This window comes from Coregonus lavaretus, assembly GCF_964263955.1.
Source record: "Coregonus lavaretus genome assembly, contig: HAP1_SCAFFOLD_233, whole genome shotgun sequence".
NCBI classification, from domain to species: Eukaryota; Metazoa; Chordata; class Actinopteri; order Salmoniformes; family Salmonidae; genus Coregonus; species Coregonus lavaretus.
The window spans coordinates 326,018-342,599 of NW_028166362.1; the positions used below are offsets into that span (position 1 = coordinate 326,018).

Genomic DNA, 16,582 nt, shown 5'->3' on the forward strand with positions numbered 1-16,582 from the left:
TAGAGAGTGTTCCAGAGTAAAGAGTGTTCCAGAGTAGATGTTTCACAATGTATCATGGCCGTCTCAGTCACCAGGTCCCAACCCAATTTAACACTGATGGTAGATTCTGGAGCGGCGCCTGAGACAGAGTTTTCCACCACCATCAACAAAACACCGTATTATGGAATTTATTGTGGAGGAATGATGTCACATCCCTCCAATAGAGTTCCAGACACTTGTAGAATGTATGCCAAGACACATCTACACCAAGGAGTATTGTTCTGGCAGCTCCTGGAGGCAAAACGCCCTGTTAAGACACTATGTTGGTGTTTCCTTTATTTTGGCAGCTCCTGGAGGCAAAACGCCCTGTTAAGACACTATGTTGGTGTTTCCTTTATTTTGGCAGCTCCTGGAGGCAAAACGCCCTGTTAAGACACTATGTTGGTGTTTCCTTTATTTTGGCAGCTCCTGGAGGCAAAACGCCCTGTTAAGACACTATGTTGGTGTCTCCTTTATTTTGGCAGTTACCTGGAGGTGTATGTCACTCATCACAGCAATACATCTGTTCTTGTACTTTATGCTGCTCTACATTGACATAGATTTCACACAATCATGTCTCTAACATACATTCTAATGCCTCAAATTAAAGTTTATTTTATAAGTCAGTTAGTTCTAAAATATAATATTTCTTGGAACTTTTGAGCCAACGATATGTTTCTGTACATGTCTGTTTTATTTAGTCAATTAGTTTGTTCCATTGGTTGGCTGTGTGTGTGTGTGTGTGTGTGTGTGTGTGTGTGTGTGTGTGTGTGTGTGTGTGTGTGTTTGTGTGTGTGTGTGTGTGTGTGTATGTGTGAGAGTGTGCGTGTGAGTGTGAGTGAGAGTGAGAGTGAGAGTGAGAGAGTGAGATTGAGAGTGAGTGTGAGTGTGAGTGTGAGTGTGAGTGAGAGTGAGATTGAGAGTGAGAGTGAGAGTGAGAGGGAAGAACCTGATATGTAAATAGGTTCAGCAAACAAAAGTAACTTTCAGTGACCGAATGATCATTCTAGACTCTGCTTCTATTGAGAGACATATAAAAGGTAAGACGATGATTGTTATGTTTATTCATATAGTTGATGATATTGTTATGTGTATTAATATAGTTGATGATATTGTTATGTGTATTAATATAGTTGATGATATTGTTATGTGTATTAATATAGTTGATGATATTGTTATGTGTATTCATATAGTTGATGATATTGTTATGTGTATTAATATAGTTGATGATATTGTTATGTGTATTCATATAGTTGATGATATTGTTATGTGTATTAATATAGTTGATGATATTGTTATGTGTATTCATATAGTTGATGATATTGTTATGTGTATTAATATAGTTGATGATATTGTTATGTGTATTAATATAGTTGATGATATTGTTATGTGTATTAATATAGTTGATGATATTGTTATGTGTAATAATATAGTTGATGATATTGTTATGTGAATTAATATAGTTGATGATATTGTTATGTGTATTATTATAGTTGATGATATTGTTATGTGTATTAATATAGTTGATGATATGTTTTGTGGACAGTGTTATAATAGGCCTACTCTCCTTAACATGTGTTCAATATAAATTAGATGCGGAATGTGAATTTGTTCTGTTTCCATCTGTGTGCCCCAGGGTGATCGCTCCTACACTATCTAGAATTTAAAAGTCCCCATAGGAGAACCCTTTGTAGAACCCTTTTTGGTCCTAGGTAGAACCCTTTTGGGTTCCATGAAGAATCCTTTCCACAGAGGGTTCTACATGGAAGCCAGAAGGGTTCTACCTGGAACCCAAAAGCGTTCTCCTATGGGGACAGCCAGAGGACTCTTTTGGAACTCTTTTTTCTAAGAGTGTCCTGTGTCATAGGTCTATAGACTTGTCTTCTCAAAACAGGCTTTAAACACAACAAGCAACAACATTTTCTCTTTCTAATCCACTGTTAACTCTTTTCACTCAGGAAGGTATGTTGTGTGAAAGAGATACAAATAAATACTGTGGAAAGACTAACAACAACTTACAGTTCCTCAAAACAGGTTGTGTGTGTTCATTAGTTCCCACCGTAGCAAAACGTTTGGCAACAGAAACCGTTTAGGTCACGTTGTACAGCGTTTGGAGTAAACTGTTTATGCAACATTTTAAAACAGTTGGCTGCGGAGTAAACTAATGAATACGACCCAGGTTGTAGCCTACAACTCGGCTGTTGATGTCTGTCTCATGCTGAAACCTGAACTTAGCCTGAGGGGTGTACTATGATGCAAGCTAGATATACTGGTTAAAACCGATTTGTAGGTGATCAATCCTGCTACTGATAACCTATGTGAACTGATTTGAACCGGTTTAGGCTGGTCATCTAGGATATTGTATGCTATAGCCGAGGTATAGACCTTGATCTGCATATCACTAACAAACTGCTATTATACAGTAAAACCTAGCCTACTTTACATAATATAACATCTCTTACTTGTTGCAAAAAACCTTTCTGTACGTATCACTGATCCCCCTCAGATCAATCATGTCCATTTTAGCCCTTCTGTCTACATTCTCAGACACGTTTAGAAAAGAACAGATTGAAAGAAAAAGTCTACTTTTATCAAATACACATTAGCCTGAGAGAGTGGAAGGGGTGAGAGGAATGTGGCCTTGTGTTGCTGCACTGTCTATAACTACCTTAACAAACAGTAACAGGGAGATGAGGTGAAAGATATCAGTCACGACTACATGTTGTTACAGGCTTTGGTATTTCCATTTATATTTTGAGGTTGGACGTTAGCACGTTGGCCGCACCTCTTGGCGCCACGTCAATAGACAGTATGCTTATGCCTGTGCTGGCTTGTCATCTCTTTAGTCAGAAGGTTTCCATCTGTTATGTGATATTGAAGAGCAGCTGGCCCAGTGTTCTGGTTGGCCTTAAAGATGTTAGAAGACTGGCACCTCTTTGTAGCTCTGCTTCTTTAAGTTGATGAACAAAGTCTTTCTGTCTTGTATCTCCCAGGGTTTGGTCTGGTTTGGTCTGGTTTGGTTTGGTCTGGTTTGGTCTGGTTTGGTTTGGTTCCACTTGTTTTTTTACTCCATATTGTAAGTTGGAGGGTTTTTATTTCAGATTTCCTCTTCTGGAGCCACTTCAATGGGCGCTCATGGTGGGTGTCCTTTAGGTACCACTTTCTTGTTGCTAGTCAACATTCAGTGGACACTAGGGATTGGACGATTAATACCGGAGCTACGATGTGCCGTTGCAGTTTTCAAAGCACTACTGATTCGACACAACGTATCAATGCTTGTATCAAAGTAACATTACTACGTGATGATGACGGTCGAAGATTCGGACATCACACTACATTTTACATTTAAGTCATTTAGCAGACGCTCTTATCCAGAGCGACTTACAGTTAGTGAATACATTTTTATTTTTTATACTGGCCCCCCGTGGGAATCGAACCCACAACCCTGGGTTGCAAACGCCATGCTCTAGCAACTGAGCTACATCCCTGCCGGCCATTCCCTCCCCTACCCTGGACGACGCTGGGCCAATTGTGCACCGCCCATGAGTCTCCCGGTCGCGGCCGGCGGCGACAGAGCCTGACCTCTGCTGGAGGCTTTGTGTTTTTATCTATACTGAACAAAAAATATAAACGCAACATGTAAAGTGTTGGTCTCAGGTTTCATGAGCTGAAGTAAAAGATCCCAGAAATGTTCCATTTGTACAAAAAGCTTATTTCTCTCCAATTTTGTGCACAAATGTGTTAACATCCCTGTTAGTGAGCATTTCTCAGTTGCCAAGATAATCCATCCACCTGACAGGGGTGGAATATCAAGAAGCTGATTAAACAGCATGATCATTACACAGGTACACCTTGTGCTGGGGACAATAAAAGGCCACTCGAAAATGTGCAGTTTTCTCACACAACACAATGCCACAGATGTCTCAGGTTTTGAGGGAGCGTGCCATTGGCATGCTGACTGCAGGAATGTCCACCAGAGCTGTTGCCAGATAATTGAATGTTAATTTCTCTACCATAAGCTGCCTCCAACGTCGTTTTAGAGAATTTGGCAGTACGTCCAACCGGCCTCACAAAATGCGAGAGATCTCACTGATTTCTCCCTGGTGCCAGTGCTTTTTTTTTTAGATGCAAAGTCTCTTTCAAACACTGACCTCTACTGGACACCTTATTTATACATTTAGTTTGACGTCTTCCAGTTTGTAGCCCCTGAATGGGAGCTCAGCAGGTAGGGACGGGGATTGGGATTTCCCATTGTTGTTTAAATAATGTGTTTTATTTATGATAATCTTCTGTATTTAGTATCCTAAATAATACCACAGATGCATCGTTTTTGAAAACATAGTGAACCTGGAGGCAAAAAGCGAACCCCACATTCTAACTAAATGTTGTTTATTAGCACTCAAATCTATCCATGGCATTTTCGGCACAATTTGGTGAAAGCCCCAAAGCGTTCGTAAAGCCTCTGTTTCCCACCACTAGTGGACACCCCCATGAGTGTCTTTCAGAACCCCTCCTAAAACCACCTGTTTCGTTTTGGTTGTTGTTAGTGACTCTTTGTTAGTTCCTTCTTCTGTTTGAGAGACAATGTTTTATTTCTTGTTGAGGAACGTAACAATGTTCCTGTGATACAATTAAATCACCCGACTGTTTGGATATGTCTGTTAGTAAATGTTTTATTTCTAAGAGATCATGAGTAAAAGAGAACAATTGACATTCTAGAATGAGTTGTCACTGTGGTAACCACAACCAACATGCTGCATCTCTGTTTAGGGGTCAGTGCTCTAAAATGAGTCTCTCTGGGGAGAGAGAGGAGGGGGTCCCTGCCTCTAAAATGAGTCTCTCTGGAGAGAGAGAGGAGGGGGGCCCTGCCTCTAAAATGAGTCTCTCTGGAGAGAGAGAGGAGGGGGGCCCTGCCTCTAAAATGAGTCTCTCTGGGGAACATGACACCAAAGCTAAGAGGTGAGATAACAATTATATGAAGAATTTATTATGTTTATTTCCAAAACGCTATTTCCCCAAAAAATCACATTTGTGTTTTAAAAAATATATGATTTATTGCTAATATTACTTTTCTCAGATTTGTAATTCATAGATTTTAAATGTGTATGCATTTTTTTTGTTGTTGTTTGCAAAACACTACATTTCCATTGTTCAGCTAGAGTAAAATGTTTATATCCTGTATATATGACTGTGATATGTGGTTGTCTCACCTAGCTATCGTAAGATGAATGCACTTACAGATGCCATATCTTAATTTGACCCAGTTTCTCTCAGCAGGAAAATAATCCTGCAGCAACAGGAAATGTGAATTATTATGTGGATTATAATTAATGGAAATTTTTTGTAGGGGTTGATAAATTTTTCATTATAGCAAAATAAGTCTGACATTTTGAAGTGGAAATTATAAACTCTAGAAGCCTTTTTAAACCATGAATACATTACAAGTATGCATTTCCTGCTGTGTGGGAAAATTCCTTTTCAAATTTCAACAAAAAAAAAGAGAGTAAAGTAGGTTGTTGGTGGGTTTTGAGGAGTCATTGGGCTAGAAAAAGCAATTGCATTAAATAACCTGACTGTTTGGATGTGTCTGTTAGTAAATGTTTTATTTCTAAGAGATCATGAGTAAAAGAGAACAATGGACATTCTAGAATGAGTTGTCACTGTGTTCACCTCAACCAACATGCTGCATCTCTGTTTAGGGGTCAGTGGTCTAAAATGAGTCTCTCTGGGGAGAGAGAGGAGGGGGGCCCTGCCTCTACAATGAGTCTCTCTGGGGAGAGAGAGGACGGGGTCCCTGCCTCTAAAATGAGTCTCTCTGGGGAACATGACACCAAAGCTAAGAGGTGAGATGACAATTTCATGAAGAATTTACTACGTTTATTTGCAAAATAAATAGCTATCTTAAGATGAATGAATTTTCACAAGACACAAACACTTTGCCTACTCTTCATTATTGCCTAATATAATGGAATGCATATTTCTTTAACCAATTCTGATGTTTGTTACAAGTGGAATTTTGACAATATTACCGTTATACCAAAACACTCTTCACACCCGTTTAACAACTCTAAATAGCTTTGGCATCGTAGGCATCAGGGTCCCTTGTCAATAATGTTGCCTACAACGTTGCATACAATGTTCATTTTCATAGAACAAATTTTTCGCCCTAGATGCCTTCAATTGCCCAATTTATAGCCATGCCCAATTTAGGATTATTTTTTAACAACGTGATGTTGCGCTCCCAAGGGATAACTTGAAAAAACATGATGTAGGTAATGAAATAATCAAAATAAAAACGTGTTTATTATACACTTAGAAAATAAGGTTCCTTATAGAACCAAAAAGGCTTCTAACACTTCCTTAATATACAGTTGAAGTCGGAAGTTTACATACACCTTAGCCAAATACAATTAAACTCAGTTTTTCACAATTCCTGACATTTAATCCTAGTAAAAATCCCCATCTATTAGGTCAGTTAGGATCACCACTTTATTTTAAGAATGTGAAATGTCAGAATAATAGTAGAGAGAATGATTTATTTCAGCTTTTATTTCTTTCATCACATTCCCAGTGGGTCAGAAGTGTACATACACTCAATTAGTATTTGGTAGCATTGCCTTTAAATTGTTGAACTTGGGTCAAATGTTTTGGGTAGCCTTCCACAAGCTTCCCACAATAAGTTTAGTGAATTTTGGCCCATTCCTCCTGACAGAGCTGGTGTAACTGAGTCAGGTTTGTAGGCCTCCTTGCTCGCACACGCTTTTTCAGTTCTGCCCACACATTTTTTTATAAGAGTGAGGTCAGGGCTTTGTGATGGCCACTCCAATACCTTGACTTTGTTGTCCTTAAGCCATTTTGCCACAACTTTGGAAGAATGCTTGGGGCCATTGTCCATTTTGAAGACCCATTTGCGACCAAGCTTTAACTTCCTGACTGATGCCTTGAGATGTTGCTTCAATATATCCACATTATATTCCTTCCTCATGATGCCATCTATTTTGATAAGTGCACCAGTCCCTCCTGCGGCAAAGCACCCCCACAGCATGATGCTGCCACCCCCGTGCTTCACGGTTGGGATGGTGTTCTTCGGTTTGCAAGCAACCCCCTTTTTCCTCCAAACGATGGTCATTATGGACAAACAATTATATTTTTGTTTCATCAGACCAGAGGACATTTCTCAAAAAAGTACGATCTTTGTCCCTATGTGCAGTTGCAAACCATAGTCTGGCTTATTTTATGGCGGTTTTGGAGCAGTGGCTTCTTCCTTTCTGAGCGGCCTTTCAGGTTATGTCGATATAGGACTCGTTTCACTGTGGATATAGATACTTTTGTACCTGTTTCCTCCAGCATCTTTACAAGGTCCGTTGCTGTTGTTCTGGGATTGAATTGCACTTTTCACACAAAAGTACGTTCATCTCTCGGACACAGAACACGTCTCCTTCCTGAGCGGTATGACGGCTGCGTGGTCCCATGGTGTTTATACTTGCGTACTATTGATTGTACAGATGAACGTGGTACCTTCAGGCGTTTGGAAATTGCTCCCAAGGATGAGCCAGACTTGTGGAGGTCTACCATTTTTTTCTGAGGTCTTGGCTGATTTCTTTGGATTTCCCCATGATGTCAAGCAAAGAGGCACTGAGTTTGAAGGTAGGTCTTGAAATACATTCACAGGTACACCTCCAATTGACTCAAATTATGTCAATTAGAATATCAGAAGCTTCTGAAGCCATGACATCATTTTCTGGAATTTTCCAAGCTGTTTAAAGGCACAGTCAACTTAGTGTATAAAAACTTCTGACCCACTGGAATTGAGATACAGTGAATTATAAGTGAAATAATCTGTCTGTAAACAACTGTTGGAAAAATTATTGTGTCATGCACAAAGTAGATGTCCTTACCGACTTGCCAAAAATATAGGTTGTTAACAAGGAATTTGTAGAGAGGTTGAAAAACGAGTTTTAATGATTCCAACCTAAGTGTATGTAAACTTCCGACTTCAACTGTATGGAACCAATAAAAGTAATATATATCTTTGGGTTCAGTGAAGAAGACCCTCTAGAGTTCTGATCAACGAAAGGTGAATGTTTTGAGGATGTGAACCCAGCAGCCCTCCAGATCAGATCAAGCCCGCCTGTTTTTTCCAGCGCCCTGCCCGGGATTCGAACCAGCCACCTTTCTGCCATAGGTCCAACTCCTGCCACAGCTCCAACTCCTTAGCCACTGGGCGAAAACCTGAGTTAATCTTCAGAAATAAGAATGAGTTAATCTGCCAAAATGAAGCCAACATGCTATGCAGACATTAATGGTATCACTTATACATAATTATTATACAGAAATCATTGCCAAAAGCACAAGACATACTGTTGCATGTAGGTCTATATTATTTATGGATTGATCATATAGAAATATAAAAATATGATTTTTAACTACTCCAAAGCAATTACATGTGGCGCAGGAACCACTGACTCGCTGCATTATTCTATAGTATTATCAAGACACCTGCTGTTAATTCTTAACTGGTTAGGACAGCTCATGAGGTGTCCTAAATATCTGCCGACTAGGTGGGACTAGAGACTTCATGCATAGCTTTAATTTATACTCATAAGAGTAAAATGTCTTAATTCTCAGCACTTATACGACACATTTTCTACTCTGAGACGCTTTTTGGAAATGGGTCCAGATCTCAAAATATTGTTATAAAATAACTTTGAATGTTTGTTATATATATATATATATATATATATATACATTAATATTACTAATGCAACCCACTGTAAAGACTTGGTTTAGTTTAGTCATGTCCACGTTCTGGAACTCGCTACAGTGTTGAGACACCGAAGTTTATTGTTCAATTTGCTTTTTTTGCGTAATGGTCAGTGACAGTATGAGTGTAGCCAGATCCTTTTCACTCGCTATCCTTGTTTCATCTTGTGGTTCACCGGATTCGGCATCATCCTCGAGGGACAGACGAACGACCTGCTAGCTATCCAAGCTAGTCGGTACAGCTAGCTAAGCTAGCTACTCTACCGGCAGCATCCTAGTTATCCTAGCTACCACTACATCATCACTGGCTGCCTGCATTTCTTGTGGACCGATGGAGCTCCCTGGTTGTTTCTTCCACCTGTTAAATACTGTGGAGGGCTTCTCCCTCTCTCGTTGACGGATGCTGGCCTACGCTCCTTCTGTCCGGTTCTCCTCTCTTCACTAGATGGACGGTAACTTTAGTGTTAAACCCCTCTGTGTCCAAGGACCGAACTTTTGAATATTATTTTTGGGGCGCCTCAACTGGGCTCCATTACATTTTAAACGCTTTTTATCTTGATAAAAACTAGTTCATTGCATCCGCCATGGAGCCCAGTTTCATAATATTACGTTATGTCCCTACTTATGAAGTAATCGCGAAAAAACAGGCCTTATGTTTGGGCATTTTTCACCTTACCAGCTCCTATTAGTTCTATTGAGCTCCGTGACACCGACTCGCCTTCAGAACGTTCTATTCCCAGCCCATTGTTCTGAGTCACAATGCCAGCTTCACTATTGTTATCAATGAGACCTGCCTGCGTTAACCCTGTAGGTTTACCTCAGGTAACTTATTATTAACAAGGTTACGGCTACTTGGTGAGCGTTAACCCTGTAGGTTTACCTCAGGTAACTTATTATTAACAAGATTTGATAGCCATCAAAAGTTTAAAAAAAAACGCATGTCCCTGTCCTCTTTTTCAAGATGTGGCCGATTTAAACAGCCAGAAGACATTTTTTTATTAAGAAATACACTTTTTTTTGACGATTTGTTGTTTCTATATGGCTGCTGGGTAATTTGATATGCATCGAAATCTTCGTTTGTAGGCATCGAATTGAGCGAATGCTGCACAGGTTCACTGAGTTGCAAACCAAATGGATATAATGGGGGTGATTGTTCTCTAATCGGGTGGTCTAGCTAATGGATTTGTAGATCTGACGCAGTTGCTACCTCAGATTATGAGCCTAGCAGGTGTTGTGAATTAGGTATGTAGTACCCACATACGGCCACAAGGAGGAGCAAGAGTGCCATAAACCCATACTGTTTTTTGCCTTAAAACCCCTAAACCTAACAATCAATCAAATGTATTTATAAAGCTATTTTTACACCAGCAGATGTCACAAAGTGCTATACAGAAACTCTAACCCTAGGTATAACCTATTTTAGACTTAACCCTAGGTATAACCTATTTTAGCCTTAACCCATAAGTTATTTTATGATATTTATTATTGCAAGGCTGTACGTGAATTAATAACTTTTAATTAATAAATATTTCCAATAGATGGCAGCATAAGACCACAAAGCATCAGTTATAGGCTACAAGCAACAATATCATTAACATAAAATAGCATGAAACCAAAGACTATATGTCCCGTGATTAACTAAGACTGTCACTCATTACTTTAGATAGCTAATATATCTCATATTAGGCCTGTGTTGCTTTTAGAAGAGCAATTAAATAGTGACTATAGCAGGAGTTGAACCCTGGGTAATTAATCACTAGTCAGATGCGCTAACCTCAACCCTAGTATACATGCATTATAAAAAAGTATCTTAATATCTGATATTGGGAGTAAACAACCTCGGAATAGATAAGACAAGAGTGCGTCTTCGAGCCCACCAATAAATTACATCATGCAAACCTCCCGGTTAGCAAATGTAACTCAACATGCCCCTCGCTTGTGCTAGAAGGCAGAGTGCTTGCTGCTGGTTGATGAATCTGACAATGAATGTACTAGGAAAATAAGTTTTTCTCAACCAGAGGTGACTAAATTAATGTTCAGGCTTATTGATAATCGTTATAGTAATCAAGTATAATTTCAAAACAGCTAATAATAGTCATCATTATATTACTTCACAGTAATGTGTTAAATGTTTTTTCAGTCGTTCCTCTTGCGTTAGCAGTGTGGAAAGAGACAGTAAAAAGCGTGTCCAGGAGTTTTCCTGTGAGGGGGAGTGGTGGTGTATCCAGGGAGAAAACTAAAGGAATATTCTGAAATGTCATTTGTGGTTTTATGCTGCTATCTATTGGAAGTAGTCAGCAACTGCAGTAGCACTGAATAAAGTGTATCCTTACTAAAGTAGTAATTACTCAGAATTTCAAAATATGACATTTTCTAGTTCATTTGACCACTTACAACCATAAAATAACAATTTATAGCATAACAAACAATGAAACTGACATAAACCAAATACACCATACATTTAGTTAACTATAGATATATATAATTTATTTAGATGGGTGACATTATCTGCCAAAGTAACACCACTCTAGATAAAGAAGAGCTCTCCAGTAGGTGAACCAAAACATTCAAAGGCCATTTTCTCAAAAGTGAGGTTACAAGTTTATCATCTTTCAAAGCAGAAATACTTTCCCATTGTTCCTCAACTATAGTGTATGATATACCTTTTTCAAGCTGAGTCTCTACTTTTATCCAATGTAAAAAACACAATTTCAAATGTTGCTATATAAGTCCGAATCGAGCCGGTCGGTCACATTTGACTGTGAAAAACCTAGCAGTACTACTTATTTATCTGAGAGTGAGGCAGGTATATATTATTACTGTGTAAACCTAGCAGTACTACTTATTTCTCTGAGAGTGAGGCATATATATATTATTACTGTGCAAAACCTAGCAGTACTACTTATTTCTCTGAGAGTGAGGCAGATATATAGCATTTTGCCAAAAACATGATTATTTGTCTCTCTGAAATGAAACCGTTAAGTGATAGATTTTAAACAAATGCATGTCTCCAATCTCTTTCATAGTTTCTTTAAACAACAAAAGCTACTTTACAAACATTTCTGAAAATTGATATATAGCGTTTTGGAATGAAACTCTTCTTATGTTTCCCCATCTGAGCTCAGAGTAGATGAGAGACGTAATGTTTGTCTCTGTTGTGTTGAAGCCCAATCAAGCAGGAGAGACCAGCCTCCCCTGTACCCAGCTGTGTGTCCATGAAGAGTGACCGGTCTATGGATCGTCCTATAGTGTTTAGAGAGGGAGACTTTTCTAGTGAACAAAGGTAAGAAGAACTCATGGGTCATGGTCAGTGAGTTAAACAACACTGTCTCTAGTCATTTCTCCTCTCCCATTTTCCCAATTATTTTTGTTGTTTTCATAATCCATAGGTTAATACTTTTTTTCAATTTTCATAGTCCTGAAACAATATTAAACAATATTAAACTAACACAACATTCCCTCCCTGTGTGTGTGTGTGTGTGTGTGTGTGTCAGTGAGTGTGTGTGTGTGTGCACTCCCTGGATGAGGAGATGTCATCTCTATCCTGATTGCCTAGTTACTTTCACCCCTACCTACATATACATATTACCTCAATTACCTCAACTACCTGGTACCCTTGCACATTGACTCAGTACTGGTACTCCTCATAGCCTCATTATTGTTATTTTATTATGTTACTTTTTCCTTTTTTTATTTAGTGAATTTTTGTGACTTTTTAACTCTGCATTGTTGGGAAAGGGCTCGTAAGTAAGCATTTCATGGTAAAGTTTACCACTGTTGTATTTGGCGGATGTGAGAAATACAATTTGATTTGATTTGAAGCTCATGCGCAGAAATACGTCATTGGGTCTAATGGTCATCTTGTGCCGAACTGCACATGTGCAGGCCGTCAAATCAAAGGCACTCCTTCGATATGAAGTTGTTTTTGACTAACATGAAAATGTGTCAGTTTGTTAAACTACTTAAGACAGAACATTTTCAAAATTAACAACTAAGTAAGTCATTTTTACCTCTCATTGACTTCTCAAACCCCAAACCCGGGCCTGGTCTGCTTCATATGTATTCCCAGAAGACAATGTTTTACATCAGCAGTTGTCACAAAGTGCTTATATAGAAACCCAGTCTAAAACCACAAAGAGCAAGGCACGCGTAGACAAGATGGCGTATTGAATAGAAATCGGTACAAAACACCTCAAGATAAAAACATAATATTCAAAATCAGTAAGTTAGACTAAATATTAGCATTTCATATATTCGCAGTTAATATAATTCAATCTGGATAATAACACAAAACAGATCATAAGGCTAGAGAAATATATCGACAAATATTACAACAACACGCAACACCCAAACATGACTGAAGACAAGCGTGGAGAGCCGATCCCCAAAAGGAAACGCGACTCATCGACTGATACAGATGATATATGCTTTTCACCACTGGGTATGGTAAGTGTGGAAAGTGACCTGTTGAAGTCGATAAATGACAAATTGGGCATACTAGAATTGGTCAGTATAGACGTAAAAGAGTTGAAAGCGAGTCTTCAAGTGAGTGACGAAAAAGCTTTGGTAATGGAGAAAGAAACCAAAGAATTAAAAGTGACAGTCTCTAAAATGGAAACGGACGTTAGGGAACTAAAAAAGGAGAACAATCTTCTGAGAAAAGCCTTACTAGACATCCAAACTAGATCGATGAGGGAAAATCTAGTACTTACGGGTATTCAGGAAAAGGAGGGAGAAATAACAGAGAATATTATTTACATTTACATTTACATTGACATTTTAGACATTTAGCAGACGCTCTTATCCAGAGCGACTTACAGGAGCAATTAGGGTTAAGTGCCTTGCTCAAGGGCACATTTACGTCATTTAGCAGACGCTCTTATCCAGAGCGACTCACAAATTGGTGCATTCACCCTATAGCCAGTGGGATAACCACTGGGGGGGGGGGGGGGGGGGTAGAAGGATTACTTTATCCTATCCCAGGTATTCCTTAAAGAGGTGGGGTTTCAAATGTCTCCGGAAGGTGGTGAGTGACTCCGCTGTCCTGGCGTCGTGAGGGAGCTTGTTCCACCATTGGGGTGCCAGAGCAGCGAACAGTTTTGACTGGGCTGAGCGGGAACTATGCTTCCGCAGAGGAAGGGGAGCCAGCAGGCCAGAGGTGGATGAACGCAATGCCCTCGTTTGGGTGTAGGGACTGATCAGAGCCCGAAGGTACAGAGGTGCCGTTCCCCTCACTGCTCCATAGGCAAGCACCATTGTCTTGTAATGGATGCGAGCTTCAACTGGAAGCCAGTGGAGTGTGCGGAGGAGGGGGGTGACGTGAGAGAACTTGGGAAGGTTGAACACCAGACGGGCTGCGGCATTCTGGATGAGTTGTAGGGGTTTAATGGCACAGGCAGGGAGGCCAGCCAACAGCGAGTTGCAGTAATCCAGACGGGAGATGACAAGTGCCTGGATTAGGACCTGTGCCGCTTCCTGTGTAAGGCAGGGTCGTACTCTCCGAATGTTGTAGAGCATGAACCTGCAGGAGCGGGTCACCGCCTTGATGTTAGCGGAGAACGACAGGGTGTTGTCCAGGGTCACGCCAAGGCTCTTCGCACTCTGGGAGGAGGACACAACGGAGTTGTCAACCGTGATGGTGAGATCATGGAATGGGCAGTCCTTCCCCGGGAGGAAGAGCAGCTCCGTCTTGCCAGGGTTCAGCTTGAGGTGGTGATCCGTCATCCATACTGATATGTCTGCCAGACATGCAGAGATGCGATTCGCCACCTGGTTATCAGAAGGGGGAAAGGAGAAGATTAGTTGTGTATCGTCAGCGTAGCAATGATAGGAGAGGCCATGTGAGGATATGACAGAGCCAAGTGACTTGGTGTATAGGGAGAAAAGGAGAGGGCCTAGAACTGAGCCCTGGGGGACACCAGTGGTGAGAGCACGTGGTGCGGAGACAGCTTCTCGCCACGCCACTTGGTAGGAGCGACCGGTCAGGTTGGACGCAATCCAGGAGTGAGCCGCGCCGGAGATGCCCAGCTCGGAGAGGGTGGAGAGGAGGATCTGATGATTATGAAGGACTTCCTGCATACAGCGCTACAAATCCCACTCGAGGCTGTCGATAAAATCCAACTCGAACATGTACATCGTTTCGGAAAAAGAGGACAGAAATATGAGCGCCCAATCGTTGTAAAATTTGCTTTTTTTAAGGATAAAGCTATGGTGAAAAGCCTAGGAAAAAGACTTGCTGGCACGAAAATAGGCATGAATGATCAATTCCTGAGGGAGATTGTAGATAGGCGCAAAGTTCTGTATCCAATCTTCCATGTCTCGGTACTGATGTGGATGCGGTGGTGAAGTCAGGTGCAGGACACAGAGGATAAGTCAAAACGACTTTACTGAGACTCATGAACAATACAAAATAAATGGCCTCGAAAACACCGGAGGCGAACTAATAAGCTCAATGCGTAAAATACACTCACAAACAAAAGTACCGAACCTGGACACAAAACGACAGGCGGACAATAACACACAAATGCAAACAAAACCAAAGGGAAACTTATAGGTGACATAATCAATACAGAAGATGAAACAGGTGCACCAACTAGACAAGACCAAACAAACATCGAGAACATCAAGCGGTAGTATCTAGTACTCCGGGGACGACGAACGCCGAAGCCTGCCCGAGCAAGGAGGAGGAGCAGCCTCGGCAGTATTCGTGACAGTACCCCCCCCTTGACGCGCGCCCCAGCCGTGCGCCGACCCTGGCCAAGGGGACGGCCAGGAGGACGCGGAGCAGGGCACGTGGGATGACTACGGTGGAACTCCGTCAGGAGGGAGGGATCTAAAATGTCCCTCCTAGGCACCCAGCACCGTTCCTCCGGACCGTACCCCTCCCACTCCACGAGATATTGTAGACGTCTCGAATCCACGATGGACCGGACTGAGTACGCCGGAGCCCCTTCGATGTCCAGTGGGGGCGGAGGAGTCTCTCTTATCTCACTGTCCTGGAGTGGACCAGCTACCACCGGCCTGAGGAGAGACACATGGAACAAGGGGTTAATGTGATAATCATTAGGCAGTTGTAACTTGTAACATACCTCGTTCAATCTCCTCAGGACTTTAAATGGCCCCACAAACCGCCGACCAAGCTTCCGGCAGGGCAGGCAAAGGGGCAGGTTTCGAGTCGAGAGCCAGACTCGATCTCCAGGTGCGTATGCTGGACCCTCACTGCGGTGGAGATCGGCGCTCGCCTTCTGCCTACGGATAGCCCGCTGCATATGTATGTGTGCAGCGTTCCACGTCTCCTCCGAGTGCCGAAACCACTCATCCACCGCAGGAGCCTCGATCTGGCTCTGATGCCATGGTGCCAGAACTGGCTGATACCCTAACACACACTGGAAAGGGGTCAGGTTAGTAGAGGAGTGGCAAAGAGAGTTCTGGGCCATCTCTGCCCAGGGGATATACCCCGACCACTCCTCCTGCCGGCCCTGGCAATACGATCTCAGAAACCTACCCACATCCTGGTTCACTCTCTCCACCTGCCCATTACTCTCAGGGTGGAAACCCGAGGTAAGGCTAACCGAGAACCCCAAGCGTTCCATGAACGCCCTCCAGACTCTAGAGGTGAATTGGGGTCCCCGATCAGACACTATATCCTCGGGAACCCCGTAGTGCCGGAAGACGTGGGTAAACAAAGCCTCAGCGGTCTGTAGGGCAGTAGGGAGACCCGGCATTGGGATGAGACGACAGGCCTTAGAGAACCGATCCACAACGACAAGAATAGTGGTATTCCCCTGAGAGGGGGGAAGGT

The 16,582-nt window shown here is 41.6% G+C and overlaps 1 protein-coding gene across 1 annotated transcript in view; it reads left to right on the forward strand.

The window, feature by feature from the left end:
• Window positions 1–914: 914 nt before the first annotated feature.
• LOC311114824 (uncharacterized protein) overlaps window positions 915–16,582 on the forward strand; it is a gene marked incomplete at its 3' end in the record, with an annotated part of 83,858 nt that continues 68,190 nt past the window's right edge. The window contains exons 1-4 of the mRNA XM_084190057.1: window positions 915–1,058; window positions 4,789–4,977; window positions 5,718–5,861; window positions 11,948–12,064. Coding sequence (XP_084046183.1) covers window positions 4,805–4,977; window positions 5,718–5,861; window positions 11,948–12,064 — 434 coding nt within the window. The 5' untranslated portion in view covers window positions 915–1,058; window positions 4,789–4,804. The remainder of the gene's footprint in view (window positions 1,059–4,788; window positions 4,978–5,717; window positions 5,862–11,947; window positions 12,065–16,582) is intronic.